The sequence below is a fragment of the Vicugna pacos genome, chromosome 3 (assembly GCF_048564905.1).
Source record: "Vicugna pacos chromosome 3, VicPac4, whole genome shotgun sequence".
In the NCBI taxonomy this organism is placed as follows: Eukaryota; Metazoa; Chordata; class Mammalia; order Artiodactyla; family Camelidae; genus Vicugna; species Vicugna pacos.
The window spans coordinates 32,455,650-32,477,891 of NC_132989.1; the positions used below are offsets into that span (position 1 = coordinate 32,455,650).

The 22,242-nt window shown below is 42.1% G+C and overlaps 1 protein-coding gene across 11 annotated transcripts in view; it reads right to left on the reverse strand.

Annotated features, from left to right (window-relative positions):
- The window catches only part of MEGF10 (multiple EGF like domains 10), a 366,325-nt gene that overhangs the window by 49,434 nt on the left and 294,649 nt on the right, over nt 1-22,242 (reverse strand). For 8 of the 11 annotated variants that reach the window (XM_072957545.1, XM_072957544.1, XM_072957548.1 and 5 more), the window contains 11 exons: nt 21,307-21,441; nt 20,655-20,783; nt 19,140-19,268; nt 16,829-16,957; nt 14,538-14,666; nt 12,150-12,386; nt 10,942-11,069; nt 9,114-9,237; nt 4,803-4,847; nt 3,772-3,978; nt 932-2,365 (listed from right to left, as the gene is read on the reverse strand). In XM_072957545.1, coding sequence (XP_072813646.1) covers nt 2,169-2,365; nt 3,772-3,978; nt 4,803-4,847; nt 9,114-9,237; nt 10,942-11,069; nt 12,150-12,386; nt 14,538-14,666; nt 16,829-16,957; nt 19,140-19,268; nt 20,655-20,783; nt 21,307-21,441 — 1,589 coding nt within the window. In that variant the 3' untranslated portion in view covers nt 932-2,168. Of the gene's footprint in view, nt 1-728; nt 910-931; nt 2,366-3,771; nt 3,979-4,802; nt 4,848-9,113; nt 9,238-10,941; nt 11,070-12,149; nt 12,387-14,537; nt 14,667-16,828; nt 16,958-19,139; nt 19,269-20,654; nt 20,784-21,306; nt 21,442-22,242 lie in introns of those variants that run through there. The other 3 variants (XR_012069865.1, XM_072957557.1, XM_072957561.1) reach the window with 3 other exon arrangements.

Consider the following 22,242-nt stretch of genomic DNA (forward strand, 5'->3'; position numbering starts at 1 on the left):
TGTTTTATTTTTCTCTAACCCAAAAGGACTCTCTGTGACTATTGACCCAGAGTGTCTCAAATTAGATGTCTATCCCCTAGAATCAAGGGCCATCCAGTGGGTAACTGTTGGAATAAATCAATTGTTTCTATGATGGGTTCCAGGTAACTCCCCACTTCCTGGGTTAACTTTGGATCAACTTTGGAGTTCCCTAAAAGAAAGAGCTATCAAAGGAGTGAATGCTCTAAGTATGTCTGATCTTTCATCCAGCTGACCAGACCAACATCACAGGTACAGGTATGCGGTATGGAAGCACTGGATGTCCCAACAGGGACAGTGCCTTCTGTACCCTGGCAGAATGGCAGCATAATGCATACTTGTTAACTGACTCACTGAGATAGGACACCACATAGGGTTTCATGTCTTTAAAAGATTGCTCTTAAGAAGTTGCTTCCTCATTCAGCCTTTCAGCCCTTGGGCTTGCTCAAGTAGGTCAAAGAGAAACTGGTTTTCTTGCATCATCTTGGCATTCTCTGGAGATAACTACCTTGGAGTAAAAAATGTGATTACATAAGTATGCACAGAATGAGCATTTGTTCTGGGTTGCCTGGGACAGTCCAAATTTAAGCTCACTGCAGGATAATTATTAATAATGCTCTTGTTTCCTCTCAAAAGTGTCCTAGTTTGGATGATCAACTGCATGATCACCTTAACAAAGGTCTTTAGTAAGATCAGTCTGCGGTACTTACTTGGTGACAATGGCTCCCAACTTCCCCTTGGTTTAACCAAGACTCAGGATCCACAGATCAAAAGGAACTTCATTTCAGAATATTAAAAAGCTTCTCTATTTCACATATAAGCCTGTGGTTACTGTACTATTTTAGTAATGACCAATTTTAATGGATTCGATTTATATATTTTCATCTCCTCCTTCCAAAAGAAAAAAAGAACAATGCATTTTTCTCAAGCAAAAAGAAAAGTGGCAACAACACAAGAAACAATAAACATATAATATTTTTTCATTAACAATCCAAACACTACAAAACATAGAATATACAGCTTAAAAACGGAAATACAAATTAATGAAAAACGGGATACATGTCATATTAGCAATGCAAAAGACCAGCTTAAGCATAGTTTCTCTAAACCAACAATTAATAAAAGGAAAGTGCCCTTTTCTCAAATATGCACAAAAATATTTCAGTCACTTCTAGGGAAAAATTAATCAAAAAGTTCTGCTAATTCTATATTACAGCATGTATTACTAATGGTTTACAAAACTTAAGCATCATCTTACACCTAAAATTTACAACCTTTTCCAATCAACTTTACACTCATTCAATGCAATCCGTCAAAAATAAAATTATTTCATTTCTGCATTTATGAAATAATTATTGATATGTTATGGATGTCAAGTGGCGAATGTGTATGACAGGGACAATGATCAGAATAATGTCACGGATCTAAAGTGAGCCAAGGGTCAAGCAGAGAGAGAAGCCGCTCTGCCTGGCACATCTGTGTACTGAGTCCTGCAACAATTCTAGTATTTCTAAAGTAATGCTAATTTCCTCATTCTAATAAAAGGCTAAAGTTTTCATATTGAAATTTGCTATCCACCTCCAGAGTTTATTCAGTCTCCCCAGATAGCCACTTGGGTTCCTGCTGGGATTGTTATCCTTACAATTCTGAGTCCAGTTGAAGAAAAGGTTAAACCATAAGGACTCAATAATATGCCCCTATTCTTCTACATGTTGAGCAATCCACACTCTTATGAAGTAAATTTTATGGTAAACTGCACAATCCTAGGTACAGCTTGATGATGCAAATGGGAAAGAAAATATTTAAATTTTAATTTTTCAAGCAATAGTACCTATATCCACTGTCACCTGCATCTTTGAGAGAGTCTTGCAAGTTCATGCTTTTAGCCAAGATTTTACAGTAAGTCATGCTTCATGGGTGCAGTTTTAAAACTAACAAGAATGGCAAATCACACTGCTATCTCCTTCGGGGCCACCTGTACAAAAAGGATGGACGGTCAGTCAGCCTCAGCTTTGAGCTTCCTGGTTCACGTCCAACAACTGCCTACCAAGTAGATTAACATTCACATAAGGTGGCAAACTCAAGGATGGAGAAGAACCGAACTGCAGTTCTGGAAAGGGCTCCAGCCGCTCCCCAGTGGTCCTTTGGTGTCATTCACTACTGCTGCTGCTGCTGCTGCTGCTGCTGCTGCTGCTGCCATCCTCTTGCTTGGGGGAGGATGAACTGTCTCGGACTGGCAGCAGGTCATAATGGCAAGGGATGTGACTGTTCTTTGGGAGGTCATACGGATCCTGGGTGAGATGCCCATTATTGCTGAATATTCCTTGGACAACACTCACGGTAGGTTCTGTGACAACCAGGGACACATTAATTCATCAGCAATGGATATTAAAAAAAAAAAGACTATGGCATTTCTTGCAAATATCAAACATACCAGAGGAGATTTAAGAACAGTATAAGAAAATATTATTTTTAAAAACAAATGCTCCTTTTACAATCACAGTGAGGTGGCACCTATGTGGTTGGTAGACCCACTGACAAACACAAACGGTGTTCAGAACAAAGGGTGACTGTATGGTTGGGATGCAGACATCAAGGGAATATAAAATCCTGGATACAAATCACTGTCAAAAAAAACCTTGCAGATAATCTAGTCCAAACCCCGTTCTCAACAGGTAACAGCAGTAAGGTCCTTCTGGGTTCACTAGACTCACAGCCACACGGAACAAGTTCACAACTTTAGGACTCAGGCTGTCAGGTGAGTTCCCATCTTACTTCAAAAATATATTTAGTTCACTATGTCTTCCATTTTAAAAAGCTGTCCTAATACTTCAAAAAGACTTCTATGTCTTTTCAGTGATATGTCTATGGCATAAAATGAATTACTACTGACTAGAGTTAAATGAGTTAAATGCTCCCCACCCTCAAAAGCTGCAGCTGAAAATCCACACATAACTTCACAGTCAGCCCTCCTATCCATGGTCTCACATCCTTGGATTCCACCAACTGTAGAACTGTAGTATTTACTGTCGAAAAATATCTATGTGTAAGTGGACCCATGCAGTCCAAACCTACGTTATTCAAGGGCCAACCGTAGTAGAGAATTTTTTCAAGTTTAAATCGTAAGTACTGAGACAGAGATAGAGAGAAAGAAAAATGAAAATATAAAGGCCTACTGTCTAGCCAAAGGTGCGCTGATATGTTTTAACTTTCCTCAAATGGTATTTGCAAGGGACAATCAAAATAACGTTAAAATTAATTGAATTCTTATTAATTTGTATCAGATTCATATCTAAAACTATTACTGATTTATTGGACAAATTTAAAAGTAAAATGTTCCAATCCTGCTAAAAGCATTATGTTAATATAATGAATGCAACCAGGAAATGGAACCACCTGTATAATCCACTTGAACCATTTGTTTTGGCTAAGTCGACATATTAGCTAATATGATACATATGTTATTCCACATGCGTGCTAAAATATTCACTATGGTTACAAAACAAAAGATGGATAACCAGGTGGGAGGGAAGGAAAAACTTACTTTAAATTTTCTAAATAGCATTTTCCCTGAAAAGTTCATTTGACACCAACTAATAGGATTACCATAAACACAGGCTGCATTTAAAATACGAACAATTATTGTCATTAAGGTTTATATGAACTGCAACTATTGTATTCTCAAGGACTTTACAACTGTTTCAGAATAACTTCCCTGTACACCAGGTTCTTTCTCTGGTCAGGAAAACTCACCAACTTCATAGACATTCTTGTGGGCAGAAGTTGAGTTATTGATCTCTGCATATGGGGAATCTCTCCGTGCTGGTGACTTCATCTCCACATACCCACACTCTGAGTGTTTGGGGATAAGTACAGGTGGGTCTTTAATGGTGGCATATGGGTTTTCAGAACTGCTTAGGGAGCAGTTACTTGAATTATATTCAGAATTCTTTCCCAGGTCTGTGAAGAGAGATGGAGGGGAAAAAGCAAATGTTATTTCATGGGTAACATGATTTATCTTCTTGGTGATAATTTACTTGGGCAGATTACTTCTTTTCCTTTGTCGCTAGTTTTCTATCATTTTTAACAATGAAAATAATGCTATCCATTTCCACCAACTTCGGAGAGAATCTGCTATAAAATTACCCATCTATATAGTGATTTTAGCTCCTCTCTAAAGTGAGTACCAATGTAAACATCATGGACTTGATTTTGTTTTTATCATCACACTCAAAGAAACTTAATTCCACTCTACTTTACTAATAGTCTCTGAATTCTCCAAGATATCCATCAAGACACCAGCTGTTGCTGGCCCCATAAGCACAAGAAGGTTCTATTATCATGGTAAGAAAGGCACCTGGGCTGTCAGGATCCTTGTAAACCTCAGTTCTGGGCACATGAAGTTATCACTCAAATTCCTCTTGAAAAGCAGGCTTCAAGTGAACATGTAACCAGGTTGATCTCTTCCTTTTTTTCCCGCTATTTGCTTTTTCACATTTCTCTCTCTCCAGAAGACATATTTCTTTGAAAGGAATTATGAGTGTTTTTTTCAGCAAACTGACACCTTTATTTACCAAGACTTTTGCTCTAACAAGATCCATCTATATTCACTCTCTTGCTGTCAGTCAAACATGTCTGTGTGTTTGTTGGAGCAACTCACCACATGAATGATTTTTTATTTTCTCTACAGTGCCACTTTTGCTGGTTTAGCAAATTATTTCTATCTCAGATTAAAAAAATTGTGATTCTGATCAATGTATTTCTTGGTCAGATTTCCACCATACCTTTCAAGGACTTTCCCATATAACTTCTGTCAAGTCCAAAAGCACCTGTGATAAAGGAAGAAAAAAAAAATACCCAGTGAGAACCAAAAGGAAGAGAAAATGCATCTAATATTCCCAGATCATTGGAAGAAGATGGTTTGGGCACCCACAGTCTCCCCACCACAGGGAACACCCAAGACTGCTGCTTTCCAAACCCTGACACCAGATCACGTGTACCAGATGTCTCAGTGCTTAGAGGTTAAAAAAATGTTATATACATATATAATATACATAATATATACATATGCATACATACATATATAATACACACACATATATATATAAACTCTGAGCATTCTCCTGCTCGTTTCAGTGACATTGGGAAAGTCCAGTCAATATGGAGTAGAAATAGAAGCATGAGTGAATCAGCACGCTTGATTCAAGGTTGCTAAGTGAAAAGGACACAGCCAGGCTAGCATGGCGACAAAGGACTGGGATTCCATCACATGTCAGCTATGTGACTTTGCCCAAAGTGTTCAACTCTCTGAGTCTCAATTTTCTTACCTCTAAGATGGGGAAAACACAACCTACCTTACAGGTTGTTGTGAAATTTAAGTGAAACAGAGCACAGGGAAATGCCTTGTAAATGTTGAAGCATCACACAAAAGAATGGTGAGGAACTATAACACTTACTGTGTTATATAATACCCTTAGCTTCAGTCTACCCATAAGCATTCCAAGGCATTTGCAATTAACCTTTAAAGGAGTATTATGGACTTAAGTTAAAAACAGAGTAAAACAGTAACTTGTGATGAACATTCAAATAAATATGAGAATGGTAAGGAAATGACCCCCCCTGCATACACTTCTGCGCATGCCTTTTTTAGAGTGATGTTAAGCTCAATTTCTGAAGGTGATGTCCCACGGACACACACTCTTCTGGAGAAAGAGGGAGGATCCTCAAAGGGAGAGTGTGTGTCTAACATCAGCTGCTGTAGGACAGGAAAGGGGAACGTTTCCCTCTCTCAGGTACATCCTCTTGGGTCTGATGGATGAAGTCTAGTCAAGCCAGCTCCCAGCTGGTGGGAAAGGCACCAAGTTGTGCAGGGAGACAGGATAAAAAGATGTGTTGTGAAGAATTAACCTTATCAAAAAGAGGTCTGGCCTGTGCCTTTGGCTCCTGGGAGGTGATCTCTAAGTCCCTGGAATGTCCTGCCTGAAAAGAGTGTTTTTTGTTTACCTGGGGGTCTGGATAGTCTAATAAGGTGACCTATGGGAGTGGGTTGGTATCAGTTCAACCTCCAGATGGGCTGAAGACTAAATCAACTACATGGGCAGTCAGCCATGTCTCTGTGACCAAGTCCCCATCAAAATTCTAGACCCCAGCGCTGAGGTGAGCTTCCTTGGTAGGCAACACTCTGTGTGTACTGTCACATACTGTAGCTGAGAAAAGTTAGTATTTCCCAGGATTCCACTGGGAAAGGACTGGAAATTTCATGCTTTGAAGTTTCCTGGAATCTGCCTCCTGGGTCTCTTCCCTGCTGATTTGAATCTCTATCCTTTTGCTATGATTAACTACAACCATGAGTATAACCGCTATAGTGAGTTCTGCCTTTCTAGCAAATCATTGATCCTGTGGGTGGTCCCGAGAACTCTCAAACTTGGAGTTGGTATCAGAAGTGACGGCGGTCTTAGGGATCCCCACGAAGAGAAGAGCCCAATCAAGGAACTCTGTCTAGTTATTCTTTTCATGATTTCCTTGATCATCTCCAAAGTGTAATGAAGTCTTGTTAATGTCCATCTTGGTCTTAGCTACGCAATGGTTAGCCTTGCCCAAGGGCTTAAAGAGAGGAGCAACATGGGGCAGATAGTAAACTAGGGAACAAGAGTTGGGCTATGAGACCAGACACTCATGCCAGATTCCCTCTTCCCTGCCCTGGAAGACCAGGGTGCAGTTTTAACAAGGAAGTAGGTGGGCTTCCTCATAAACTCCCCTCTGTCTCAGTCCCTGAACAGGGGCTTTCATATGCTTAAGTTAATCTACTTCCTACAATGAGCCAGAACATGATCATTATCTCTATTTTACAAATGAACAAATCAGTCTCGAGAGGGTGACTGGCACAATGTCATATCACTTAACCAGGAATTGATCTCAGGGCTTTGGTGTCAAGTTCAGGACTCTTTCAGACAGCATACAACTTCTCCATCATTTAAAACACCCATATACTTCATTATCCATAACATGCCTTAGTCTGTTCTTTGTAAGAGAAGACTGTTTCTATGCAGCAACTTTAAAGGGATATTAAATGCAGAACTACTTTCGGACGGGAACAAACCAAAGAGATTCAGAATTTCTAATGAAGATTTTATGTTCCTGGTCCCTTGGGTCTCATTGATACAAAAAGGAGAGCAATTTGTCTGTAACCATTATAGTGACTGTGTGTTCTGGAATCAGGACAAACTCCATTAAGTGGAGATGGAACCAGAGAGCTTTTCCCTCATTGGTGCCAGGTGGCATTTTACTAACATCAATTCATATACTTCTATGTGCTAGATTATTAATGTAACTCGGACTTTTCAATCTCCATAAAGCTAAATGATTTCACCAGTAAGTATCTGGGAATCTGGTATATAAGGAATTTCACTGTAAGTGTGTAGAAATACACACCCTATTGACAATGTTGGTTACAGAATGCAGACAAAAGTTAAAAATTTGTACTAATTTCCTACTTAAACATTTGCATTTCTGTAGTAAGAAGGGATTCCAGAGCCCACAGGGATTGGCTCCTACATCTGGCTCAGGTGAACTGACATATATGGTGTTCACAGAAGGATCATACGGGAGCCGTCAGAAGACCAACTCTGAGAGCTTGTTTTACTCCCTGCCTTCTATGAAATATTGAACAAGAGAGTTAACCTCTCTGTTTATTCCTCTATAAAACAAGATCTGTGGAAGGGCCCCCACAGTAGGGGTGCCACATTTAGCAAAAAAAAAAAATAGAAAGTCCAATAAAATTTGAATTTTAGAGAAAACATGAATGGATAGTTTTTGGTATAAGTATATCCCATGCATTATTTGGGATATATTTATATAAATATTATTTGTTGCTTATCTGAAATTATAGTTTAATGGGATTTCCTGGCAACCTTACCACCAAATAAATGCATGTGAAATAAACACGTATTGCCCATAAGGCACTGCATACGTGTCAGTTACTATATCCTGGGGCTCCTCCCTGAAGATAAGGGAATGCACCACAGGTTCAAAGGTGTATCACAGCAGTTCTCCAGGTGCAGTCCAGGAATTCCCATCCCCTTTGCAGGAGGGCCAGGAGATCAAAACTATTCTCATCAGTAACATGACATTATTTGTCCTTTCCACTCTCATTCCCTCTCTAGCGCGTGGTGGAGCTTTCTACCAGCTACACAAAGCGTGAGATCACCCCTGACTGAACACAGAAGCAGATATGAAAATCTAGCTGTCCTCTGTGAAGCCAGATGTTAAAGAGATTTCTAACAGCGTTGAATAGTGCCACTCTCCTAAAATTTTTTTGGTTTTGTTTTGGAGAATGTAGTTATTTTTCATAAAAATGCATTTTATGTTATCATGAAATGAGACAGTTATTATAAAATAAACGAATAAACAGCTCTTTAAAACACTGTCAGATTTTATCTGTAATATAGTAAATGCCATGTCAAAAGGAGCTCTTTGGGATCCTCGATTGCTTTTAAGAGTGTGTCTGTGTGTGTGTGAAAGGATCCTGATTCCCAGACGTTTGAGAACAACTGACTTAGTCTATTCCTGTTGATACCTCCATTGCCTCACCTAGAAGGGGAAGGGGCCACAAGTAAGGGTGCCCCAGATTAAAAGAGAGCAGAGAGAAGCACACACCACAGAACCAAGCCAACTGGGTTCAAATCCTTGCTCTATCATTTAACAGGCTTTGCAAACTTACACAAGTTACTTAACCTCTTCACGACTCAGTTTCTCAGCTGTGACAGGGAGATGATGATGATAATGGTACCACCTGTAACAGCTCTCGTGAGGATTAGGTGAGTTAGCACACAGAGCGGTGGAATGGAAGCTCCAGCAGGCAGAGATCCTTTTCTCTTCTTCTCAATTTCTGGCTCATAGTAAGAACTCAATAAATGTTGAGTAACTAAAGCACTTAGGACAGTAACAAGCCCCAGACAGGGGTTAGGTATAATCCTACTACTCTGTTTCCTCGTGCCCATTTGCAGTAGATAACTCTGGCACTGACATGAATCTATGCCTGTCTGAGGTCACGAAAAGATGAAGATGCTTGTGAGCTGGGGGGCGGGAGGACTTGCCGAGCTCGTTGAGGTAGCCGCCGTGCTTCCAGTCCGCAGGCAGCGTGCCCGTGTAGTCCACCACAGGGCCTCTCTTCCCCGGATTCACATTTTTCAGATTCACAAACAGCTGGTTGTTTTTTGACTGTTAAAAATACAAACAAAAAATTTTTTTAAAACTTAAAAAAATACAACGTGGCACAGTGCAGTGTTACCCACAGTGCAGGGGAAAGCAAGTCATGTACCCTGGTCCTCACATGAGGATGCACCCAGGGGGAGGTGACAGCCTAGAAGCAGGTGGGACTCAGAGGCAGCAAGAGTATATGTCCCTCGGCCCCCACTATTCCCTCCACCGCCTCAGCTTCTTCATTTCTCACCGTTGCTCTCTGCCCATTGGAACTCATTTGGTTACATACTTGGAACTTTGAGTTGAAAAACAAAACAAATTCTTGGTCTGAGCTCTTCCATCAAACACTGTATGATTTTTTTTTTTTGGATTTTCTAATTTCCATTAGGTTTTGTTCTAAATGCGTTACTTGTATTAGCTTATTTACTCTTACAGTACTCCCTTGAGATGTGTGCTATTTTATCTCAAATTCATAGATAATAACATTGACACATGTTACAGTTTTCTCAAAGCCACATGACTAATGGAGGCAGAGAGACAGAGGCAGAATCAAAATTCGCTTTAGTAGGCTCTCAAGTATTATTTGTTGATGGGAAAAAAGAATGAAAGAATCATGAAGATAATTACACTGCAGTGTGACAGAGGTTAACATTTAACCTTTAACTTATCACCATAAAAAGGACACTGTTACTATCCTCATTGCATACATGAAACACTGTATGATTTTGTATGAGTCACAAGTGACTCTCTGTGATTTTCTCAGCTATAAACATGAGAATTGGGTGATCTACTTTGCCTTCCTCCCTGAATGTGAACGAGACGAAATGGTATGATAAAAATCAAAGTCTCCGCAGGATGTGACGTGCTATTTAACTGTAAGGCACTGTAATTAAAATCCATCTGCATTAATTTAATCTCAACTGAATTAATTTAATTAGCTTGGCCTTTTTTTCTAAGAGGGCTGGAATTAGACAATGGGGTTAGAAATATAATTCGGGTGCAGTTGGAAGGGAGAAAGGTCTGGGATTTCAGAGCGCTGTGGAAGAGAACTGGGGGCGAGCCAGGTGGTACCAGAGGAGCTGCTCTGGGTTCTAGACAGCACCGGGTCTAGAACCTCTGTAGGCATCTGGAAAATGGGATAGTCACTCTTGTTTCATAGGATTGGTGTGAAAATTAAATGAGTTTATATTTGTAACATGATTAGAAATGCTTGGCACATAGTATTAGGTTGTTTCTGTTTGATAATTTTTGACAAAAATTCAACTTCAGGTGGTTCAACCTAATACCGATTTTTGCTGTTGCGTTACTTAAGCACAGGCGGCCAGGGGAGGGCACTGCAAGATAGGTGGTGAGAAAAGACGGAGCTGGCGATTTTGCCCAGGCTCGAGGCTCTTATAGTTCTGCTACGAGACAGTATTTTAAGACCTCGTGCAATATTAGAAACACGTTTCCAAAGAGGTATAATGGAAACAGCAGAAACTGTCGAGACAGGGAGACGGACTCACATCACAGCTGCTTCACGCATGAGCTATGTTGGGAAGTGACTTAAATTCCCCATTACTCAGGTTTTTGGGTCAGTCAACTGGAGATTCCTAACACACAGCCACAGGATTGTATAGAGATAACGGATGAACAGTGCAGAGCACCGCAGCTGGCAAAAACACACGTGCTCCTTCCTCCCACCCCTGCGTACCCTCAGCGATGTGGCCCACGTCCTCTCACCTTCGCGATGGTCATCCTGTCCCTGTTGTTGACATGAGGGGACGTGGCACACTGGGTGAGAGTGTGGTAACTGGGATTGGTGAAGTAATGGCTGTTTGCATTCCCACCGCTGCCGTGAGGAAGGGTTTCTGCCAGAAGAGAAGGAAATGGTTAAGACGGCAGACTCCCTAAGTGTGTGTGGGAAAGAGGGCAGCCAGAGCACAAGAACAAATGTCTGGACCGCTTCCACATCACAAGTGGGGCAGAATCCCCTCCCGCCCGGCATACTCAGCAAAGCTTCGAGAAACCGCAGGCATCCGCCCTCCTACCTGCCTTCTGGAAAAATGTGGAACTATGCACAAGCAACTGCTCTTTGCTCTGGGGCTCGTGCAAGCTGGGAAGGCGTCGCTTTGAAGCTACCTTCAGCTTGTGGCTTTCCTCTCTGTTTAAACACTTGAGTTCTTGACACAATATTCTACACTAGAAAGGCAATGCTAAGTAAATCAGCTACCTTATGTATTCCCCTACAATCACTTCACTTATAAACCTATTATTGACCTGAAATCCTTCAGTGATTGCACCCAAATTAGTAAATATCTTAAGTTTCCAAATTCCTTCATTATGTGGTTACTTCTTCTGAGGATTGAGGGTGTCACTTAAAATTTTAGTTTTACGGTGTCTTGTGACAAAAAAGATTCGAAAGAGTTTCTTAAAGAACAGATTTGGTTCTTGCTAACACCAAAAAACTGTTTCTTAAATAACCTGGTTGCTGTGCGGCTAATGATTTGCATGCGCGTGGGGACAGGCTGGACGATACCTTGGGAGAACCCAAGGCCAGAGACAAGAGACCTGGTCCTCGTCCCTGATCTGTTCCATGACCTTGGTAAAGTCACGGCCACCTCCCTCTCTCTGCTTCCTGTCCCCTACATGTGACAAAAGCTTGGGACTGGGCACCCAGCAAAACTTCTTCCTGGTTGAAATTCCCAAAGTCTACAGCAACCACACAGTGGATTCAATTTTCAATCCCTCTTAGAAGACAACAGTGATGGTCTCACCACTGTTGACGTACAAACCGCACCTCTAACAACGTATCCTCCGCCAAACATAAGATCTCCTCGAGGCTAACTGACCAGAAGAACGGGCAGCACAGCCAAACACTCGGGTTGAAAGAACCAGGATGAATCCTCACTTTTCAAGGAGTAAAGCGCCTCTTGTGACACCGGTCTTACCTGAAATGGCGTAGTCTGCATTCATGACCCTCATGGCAGGGGTGTAGGTGACGGCGGGCATGCTCGAGTCCTTCCCCTTCTGCTTGTGTCTATAAATAATGAACAACGCCAGGAGGAACAGAACAACAAGGACAAGGATGACGATGCCCGCGATGGCCCCGATCTGGTAGGAGTCAGCAGGGAGAGCCGTACTGGTTCTGCTTAAGCTGTTCAGATTTCCAACTATTATAACACCAGCTAGCAAAGGAGAAAAAGAGATGTGACTGAGGATGATAATGTGCCGGAAAAATATCTGATCTCTATTTACAAAACTCTCCCACTGTGCTAATGCCTGGATATTTTTCGGTTCATGAAATGTTAATGTGGAAACTTTTGGAAACAAAGCAGAAAGGAAAGACAAACATTCCTCATTTTCAGATGTTGCTCGCTTGTCTGTGCCCGGAAAAAGGCTGCTCTAATCCTCAAAAAAGAGACAGGATTTTCTGAACCCAAGGACTCAACAGTAGTGTTTGGGAGCTTCTCACGGATTTCTGACTAAACATTTAGACAAGCAATTAATTGGGGGTAATAATTTATCTAGTTTTTACTGTCCTTTATTTATCATCCACTATAGAACTTATGAATGGCTAACTCAAGTGCCTAATTTAATTATATGTCTACCCTTCGCATTTCTAAGAGGAAATTTTCCTTCTAATCAAGAATAACTCCATTATAAATCTAGTCCAAGATCAGAATCTGCCTTTCCCTAATTTCAATGGGCCTTTAACCTCAGAAGATATGTTCTATGCAATTATTTTCTACATCAAAAAGGTCGGTCCCAATAATCCCTGATATCACAACCTGAAAATCTTACTCATTAAAATTCTAAACTTAGGTTTACATAGTTCCTCCATAGTTCCATCAAGTGAAGACACAGATGATATGGACTGGGAGTCAAGAAACCTAGCATCTAAAAAATTGATCCATACATTTTGAACTTTGCCTTAAGCTCTCAGGCTACAGTTCATCATGTGTAAAAGAAGAAACTGGCCTCCGTGAAGGTACCTCCAGCCCAAATGTCCCTATGACTTTACGATTCTAAATGCTGGACCTTCTTATCAGACAGCCTGCCCTGAAAGGTAGAGCACCAAGGCCAGTGTGGTGTGATTACACTGTGATGTGATTGTGGAATATAACATCATATTGTTATGATGGTCAAATATAAATCATGAACAGGTAAAAGTTATTTTATGAAAGAAAATTAAATACAAGTACCCACATAGTTTACAGTCTCAGATGACTCTACCTATAAAACTATATGAATTTTCTACAGCCTTTACAGCCCATGTATTTAAGACATAGAGAAAGCACCATGTGTGCTAGGAGCTCTCTGGAGGCCACGCTTCAGAACCACCTTTCTCAAGGAAGCCAGAGTCAAAATTGCCCGAGGAGGACTATGTATACTATAAGTATTCCCAGGTGGCTGTGATATACATCCTAGTTAAAACCCTGGGCACAAGTTTCTTGAAAAGTTCAACAGGAACCTACCATATGATCCAATCATTCAACTCCTATGAACTTACCCAAGAGACATGAAAACATATGTCCACATAAAGACTTGACACACTATTGCTTACAATTGCTTAACCTGTAGTAGCCAAAAACTGGAAACAATCCAAACGTCCCTCAACAAGTGAATGGGTAAATAATTATGGTATATCACACAACAGAATACTACTCAGCAATGAAAAGAACTGAAGTACTGATATACACACAACATGGTCCAGTCTCAAAACAATTATGTCAAGTAAGCAAAATCAGACAAAAAGAGTATACTATGACTCCATTTATATGAAATTCTAAGAAATGCAAACTAATCTATAGTCAAAAAAAGTAGATCAGTGATTACCTGAAACCTAGGGGATAGTGGTGGCAGAGAGGGAAATCAGGAAACTTCAGGGGGTGATAGATGTATTCATTATTTTTATTGTGGTGATGGTTTCATGGGTGTATACATCAGATTTTATCAAGCTGTATACTCTGTGTTGTACCTATATGTTATAAATGTATGTATCTATGTACAGCATAATTATATATCATATATAGAAATATATTTTATATATGATATAATAAATAAACATACTTTATAATTATATTATACATATATTAATACTTTATGTATATTAATATATATTTTATATATATGTATTTTTTACAGGTTCATTATACCTTAACAAAGCTAAAAATTGTAGGCCCAGCAGAAAATTCATGAGCTTTGGAATCAGACAAACCTGGCATCAAAGCCCTGACATGTTCTAGATATCAGCTATGTAACCTTGGGCAAATTCCTCAACGTCTTTGAGCTTTAGGGTCCTCAGCTGAGTAATTATCACATACCAGTATCCTCACCTTGATCACATCGTGCCCCCTTCCATCCTGGGCTGCAGTAACAGGTCCCGGTGATGTGGTCGCAGGTGGAGTTGTTCAGACAGTCACAGATCTGGCGACAGCCATAGCCATAAGTTCCCGCAGGGCACTCTGAGAAGGAGATGAGAGCCCAATGTAGCTCTCCAGCCTTGGAAGCCTGAGGCAAGCAGCTTACTGTATGGTCTGGTGTGTCTAAAGGCCAGCCCTTCCAGGGGGCTCCTGTTTAGGCAGATGTGTACCCACCAGGGTGTTTGAGAGCTGGCTGGCATTCTCTGAGTCATGGTGGGACTCACGAGCCAGGCAGCACAGGGCTGGAGACTGGAACTTCATCACAGTTCCCGGCAGTTTCAGATTCTACGTACCCACTTCCCGGATGGGTATGTAAAAAGTCTGTGGAACCCAATGGAACTGATGAAGATTATCACTGAGGGCAATTTGAGACGACTCCACCAGGCGAAACTGTGGGATTGACGGGGACTATACCAAAAAGTATAAACAAGAGATGCTTCCCCCAGAACATGTACATTTTGCTGTAGGCTTTAGGGCCCTCCTAAAGGCATATACTGACTTGGATTAGCTGGGAGGAGGGGAAGAGGGAGAGGGCAAGTTATGTTAATTTTCTAGGTAAGAATTTCATTTCCCACAGAAAGCTCAAAATCTGGATTCGTAGGTTGAAGACTGACAGATTAAAATAGTGGGATTTTTATGATGTAGTCGTAATAAGAGTTGGACATGAATTTCAAAGAATAGTCAAGGTAGGTTAAATCGAAAACTCACCATGACAAAATACTGATGCTTTTTGTAAAGTGAGCAGCAGAGGGCAATGTGCTATTATTTTCAGAGTCCTCTGCCAGATATAGGGTTTCTGTTTACAGATGAGCATTAGAAGTCTCCAAAAATAGGGACATTTTAATTTGATGTTCAGAGTAATCACGGAAGCACTTCAGATGCTTTTATTTAATAAAGACTATAACCAGTCTGGCATTCAAGCGAAAGTCAGTTTAGAGCCCATTCTGGTTTCTACACATGTATGTGTATAGACACTTAGACATTTACACACTAACACACATTTACACACACACAGGGCTGTGCAGGCAACTGTGTGACTCAGTGTCTGCTTCATGATTAAGAGAACTAGCAGTGTAAAACTGAAATGGGGCCATCTCTGTCCAGGCTGATTCCTGGCCATCACTCTTGTTATTTACTAGACGAGAGGATATGCAAATATACCCTAGAGTTTAGCATGTAAAATTGAAACAACCCAGCTGTCCAGGGGTGCTGTGAGGTTCTGAGGAGGGGAGATGGAAGGTGCGTGATGCTTTTTTGCCAAAGTCCAGCTATGCTGATCAAACTTTCTAGGCCACATTGCTCCTACGGCCACGTGATCTTTGCTGCATCCGTCTCAAGAGCACGCCCTCTGTAGGCAGGAAATGTCCTGCACTGTGCCTGCCATTTATGATGAAAGAGTGAGCCCCAGACAGCTCTCAGACCTTAGTGATTCATCCTGAACCTTGAATGAAAGTCACAGACGAAAAGAACAATGAACTACTTTGAAATATTCCACTGAAGTGAATGTTCTTCCAGCCCTGTGAGCAGAGGCTTAGCTGGTGGGGTGGAAATGGAAACTCGAGGAGGGGGCTTTCCAACAGAGCAGATTCTCCCTGAATGGGATTAGAAAAATCGCAGGCAATATATTGTCTTGAAGGTTGTTAAGACTAAGATGAAGAGTTGTTAGTGGAAACAGGATAAGAGCACTGGCAAGAGAAGGTGGCCAACAGCATGCAGTGTTTGCAGGGACTTGTCCCCTCACCCAGAGTCAGGCTGGCCCAGTCCCTCTGCCTCCCAGACACCGAGCCTGGCCCCACTACGTTCCCCCAGTGTGAGACCCGGGCCCTGCCTCTGCCATGAAGAAAGCTTGACTGGCTCTTGTAAAGCTCTGAGCAGCCCCATTCCAAAAATAAGAAGCAGAAGAAGAGAGAGCCAGGATGAACAGATGGAAAACTTGAATTCTGTCTTCACCCTTGGAGCCACACCCCCTCCACCCAGAGCACTGATCAGTTCCTCGGGAGAAGAATTTTGAGGAAAAAGACAGCCAGCCAGAATCCCAAGGTTGGCAAGGTGCCTGGAAGGGGAAGTCAACTGCGCTGCTAAGTGCCAGCCATTGCTCAAACTACCTGGAAGCTGTGGGTTCTGCCTTTCTATTCTCAGGCAGATAGGAAAGCTGATTCTAGGGGAGAGCATCGCACCCAGAGATGCCACGCTCCCATACTCACTCTGCTCACAGTGCTTCCCCATGAACCCGGTGCGGCAAGTGCACTGCCCAGAGATGTGGTCACAGTCAGCTCCATTCTGACACTGGCATATCAATGCACAGTCCTTCCCATAGAAGCCCAGAGGACACCCTGTGCGAGGAGGAAGGACAGAGAGTCAAGAAGCCACGGAGGAGAAACCCAACTCCGCCTCCAACATGTTTGTGTTTGAACCTGCAGGATGCTGAGCCGGAGAGAGAGAAGAAAGACAATAATGCACATTGTGGCTTCTCACAACGGCTTCTTTGAAGTCCCAAGATGGGGCTCTTGGGAGGAAACTATACTTTATAAGCAGGAGGCAGGACGGGTCTATACCTGGGGCAGTTTAACCATCACTGGTACGCCTGAAGGCAAGGTAGTGTCTTCCAACAAAGCATCCCATCAGCCCCATGGAAGTCGGAAGACGTTACCTTTCATTTTTTTCACTCAACTACTAGAATCCTGGACTCAAATTCCATGGACAGAAATGAGTACTTTATGTTAAAATTACCTACCTGCTTTCACTTAGAGTACGGAATGTCCCCCACGTCTGCTATTAGTCCCGTCCGCTGTATCTGACTTAAATATATTATCTCCTTTGCCAAAGATGTGCAGGAGAATTCTAAACTTTAAAAAATCCTGCACTATATAGGTGCTTTGTAAAAAAAAAAATGCAATAAGCCTTCTTACTGCAGCACAATTTTTAAGACCCAGACCACCAGGGCCTTTGGCTGAGGACATGTACAAGCCCTATTGGATTTCCTGGGCCACAGCTGCCCTGCAGGAGTGTTTGGGCTCTTGGCCAGAATGAAAGCTTCAACGAAGGCTGTTTCGATGGCTGTTTCTGAGTATCGCATGTGTTTTTTATTTTCCCTTTTTCTTATAGGGAATTTAATGAAACCTCGACTTTCAAGAAACAGAGGCAGAGCACGGATGCCAGCATGCAACAACATCATCACCACATATTTACGTGGCACCTGCTCTGTGCCAGACTCTCAGCATCCTCTCACTGAATCTCTGCAGTAGCCCAGAAACACAAGGATGGGTATTCGCACCCTAAGGATGGGAACTGAGCTCCGAGTAATCGAAGTCACACAATCAGCAAACAGCAGGGTAGCAGGGCCATGGCACAAACGTCAGGGGGTCTGGCTGCAGACCCCACGTTCTTCCCACTCTGTGATGCTACTTTTATTTTAAAAGGTCCTCTGACCAAAGCAGATCCTAATTTTAGAATTACATCCAATAACTTACAAACACTTTTCTCTAAACAGCTCAAAAACTTTCTGTATGTACAATCTTGGCAGAATATGCTTGAGATAACCTTCCTCCTTGCCAATTCATTTCAAATCACAGCTCAAGGTCTGTACCCCCTTCTAGCAACTTCCAAAAGATGTGTTCAGCCAGCCTGTTCTCTAATTACATTCTCTAATTAGTGTTGCATAAGAATGGCCAAATTTCTGACCCATCTTTCCTCCTCAGCTCACTGCTGTGACTTAAACTACATATGATGATTACTGATAGCCGGAAGACATGCTTTCCTGTCTTGCTTCCTTTATTCCATTGAAGGCAAGACGGCAGAGATCAGTCTGTTTTCCCAACATTGCTGAGCTGTGGAGTACTTTGTACCTTCTACCCTATGATGCTAAATACCTCATAGAAGAAGAGATAGTGAGGACATTATGGGATGGAAAATGGAAAATGGAAAAAAGAACTCAGCGTTCTCAAAGCATGATCCCAGACTGACATCACTCCCTGGAAGGTTGTCAGCAACGTGAATCCTCGAGTCCCGCCCCAGACCTACTGAATCAGACACTCTGGGAGTGGAGCCAGCAGTTGTGTTTATCCAGCCATCCGGGAGGTTCCAAAGCTTGCTAAAATTCAAGAACCAGTGAACTCCGTCTTCTCCAAGAGCACACATTAGATCAGGCAGTGAGTCTCGTGGTGTTCACTGCCTTTCTAATCACTGCCACTAGTCCTAACCTTTGTGCTGTTAGGACTAATGACAGGGAATTTGATCCACATAAATAGGGTCTGGTTAAAGGAGGCAAGAGAAAAAAACCTGCACACCATCGCTGACAGCCACTGCTTGACCTCAGTGTCCTGACATGACTCAAGGAAAGAAAACCTGGAAAGTGGCAGCTCTTAGCCACCTGGAGGAAGTTGGATGTCTAGAGGTCACTAGGTGGTGACACTCTTCCACGTCAGAAGCCTTGGCGAGCTCAGCTCCTTCATGCACAGGGTGGGGCTGCGCGTCCCACTCCCACCTTGGGGGAGCCTCAAAAGGTGTGCCACTTACTCTGCGTGCAGTAGAGCCCCGTCCAGCCCGGAGTGCATTTGCATTCCCCATCGTAGGCGCTGCAGAAGGCCCCATTGTGGCAGTTGCACGTGTGGATGCAGTTTGGGCCCCAGTGCGCAGGTGGACAAGCTGAAAGCACAGCACGCATGGAAAGCGCCATTAGAGTCCTGAGGCCAGCACCCAGCAGAGAGGATTCCACCGCCTTACACTGCCCCTCGCAGGTGACAGGTCAGCCATGTGCATCAGGACCAAGAGAGCACAGCGCTCCACATCTGACTCAAACCCAGATGGCAATGCTGACGGCAACGGGAACCACCACTCCTGATACCGTAGCCATTCAGACTGAGGAGGGAGGCAGGCAGAGCCAACAGCATCCCAAGTTTCCAGATTTAGTTCCTTGACAAATGCACATTGAGCACCTCTATGCTCAGCACTGTTCTAGGTCCCGGAGGAGACAGCAGAGGAAAAGACAAGGTCTAGGTCATCCTCTGAAAGCTTGTATTTTAGTAGGGGAGGTGGGCAAACCAACCAACCAGCCAGACAGCCAGCCAAAAGAATAATGGCAAGAAGAACTATAAGAAAAAATAAAATAGGGTAAGAGGAACAAAAAAGATGGAAGCCACTCCTTTAGGGAAGGCATCTGAGGAGAGGATATTTGAGCGGAGATCAGATGTGTGAAATGATGTGACTCGAGAGAGGTTAAGGGACCCAAGGTCCTATAATTCACGTCTGTGATCCCTGGATCTGCAAGTGCAGGTCGACACACAGTTGTCACTAGAGACTTGTTTTCAACGCAAAGGTCCCCCACTGTATGTAAGAACTGGTTTACTGTAAAAACTCTTAATTGGAAGCAGAAAATCATCGAACTAAATCATTAGGGGTCACTGCCCACTGAAGAGCAATCAGAACCTCAGATAAAGTATCTGTGAGAGGAATGTAAGGTTATGGGGTAAAATGATTTGATTTACCAAAAAAAACAAGCCAAACCAAACCAAAAAACACTTTCCACTAACGCTAATGCTTCAAGGACATAACTGCTTAAAAGAAAGGTCACTTTTAATTTCTATATGGTTACCCAGTAGGGAACATAGCCCAAGAAAGGTAATAAATAAAGTTGAAGTGATTTAAAAAATGAAAAAAAAAATTCTTTCCATAATTGTGTGTACCATTTTTGTCCAAGAGCAAAGGAAAAACAACAGCTGACACTTGAAGTCTAGAATGAAGTTTTGAATGGATTTTCCAAGTATAAGACCCTCATTTTACAGATGAAGGATCACTGAATAGTGATAAGCCAAGTGCTACCTATTTTGGTTCTTTCCAAGACATGAATTAGATTTAAATATAGGACCATTGCATAGAACTCTTAATGGGGGAAAAAAGCCACTCAGAATTTAAAAATCACATATCTTATTATTCATATATTCTTTCTTGATTAAATACTCATACTTCAATCCTAAATAATTTGAAAACAAATGTCAGAAAATGGTTGATCGGTTGTTTCCAAACAAGACTTACGTTGAGAGCAGTCACTGCCGATCCACCCTGGATAACACTGACAAGATCTGTCGATGGGGTTACAGGTCCCATTGTTGGTACAGGTACAAATTCCTGCACAGTTTTTTCCAAATCTGCCACTGGGACACACTGTGAATAAATTATAGATCAGAAACTCACCATTATACCTCATCTCACAGAACCCTAGACTCTTGGGATAGTGGATGACTTGAAAGGGCATCAACCCAGCTGTCCATGTGGTGGCTACCTCTACTCAAGAGCATCCCTCATCCTGAACAGGCTCATTGGTACAAACACATGAAGCTAAAGACCCTCATGAAGGCATCACAGACCAGGAGATATCACCACATTTCTAGCAATCTTCGTGGCTTCTTCTCAGGGAGTCAAAATCCTTCCTTAGAGTGATTTTTTCATGCAAGGCTGTTTCCAACTAAAACTGAGAAGTAGCACAGCTCAGAGAATAAAGAGATTCTGCTGAGCTTTTCCAAAGCTCAAAGTCATATTTACAGAAGCTGCAGACACAGCACACCAAAAGGCACCGCTAGCTGCTAGCTAACAACACGTCCTTTGGGAAGCTTGAGGACAGACTGCACGGGGCATGCTCACCACCCGTCTCTCCACCACCCATCTCTCCCAAGGCCTCACACCCTACCTTCATTGCAGAGGGCGCCAGTGAAGCCAGGTAAGCAGTCACACAGGCCTGTGATGTGGTGGCAGGGCCCACTGCTGTGCACACATTGTGGGCACGTCTGGCTGCAGCGATGCCCATAAAAACCAGGAGAGCAGACTGGAAACAGACAGGAAATTGACAGTTATCTTCCTTGAGAGGCATTTCTTTGTATTTCACATAAAGATCCAGTTCATGTTTGGGGTAAAAAAAATTTTTTTAAATGATACTGAGAATTTTCCAAGTATAAAACAACAACAAAAAGAACAAGAACGCTCTTTACTAATGAAAAGAAGCCAGTAAACTCTGAATTGCTTGAGGGCAGGCAAGTGTCTTAGTTCTCTTTATTTTCCCATTTATGGCCCCAATTAGCACGAAGCTTGGCATAGAGCAGAGGCTTGAAGAATTTCTGTTGAGAAATAAATGAAAGAAAGCAATAAAATTCTAAATACTAATAAGGCCCAAATAAAGGCTCTTGAGCCACATGTTAATCCTTCATTCTTTAAGAGTCACTACTGGCCATAAATAGATTTATAGTCAGAATTAAAAGTTTGTTCCTCTTCAAAATGCTCCAGGTTAATTACTGTGATTGAAAAGTGAAAAAGCACTTTAGATTTAAGTATAGAATGGACTGCACAGAGCTCTTAATGAAAAAAAAAGTCATTTAAAAAACAAAATAATGTATCTTATAATTAGTCCTATATTCCTTTCTGGATTACATTTACTAAAAGCTTCAGTGAAATCTTGTGGATCACTCCCTAACTCAAAAATCGTATTTATCAATCATGTCAACAGCTCCCGTTTTTAACTCTGCAACTCTGTTTTCCCCGGAGCACTGGCTTTCAGACCACTAGCGGGATGTATGATTTGCCACAGGGTTTGGCTGATGTTGACTTCTGGTAATTGAGGTACAGCCAATGC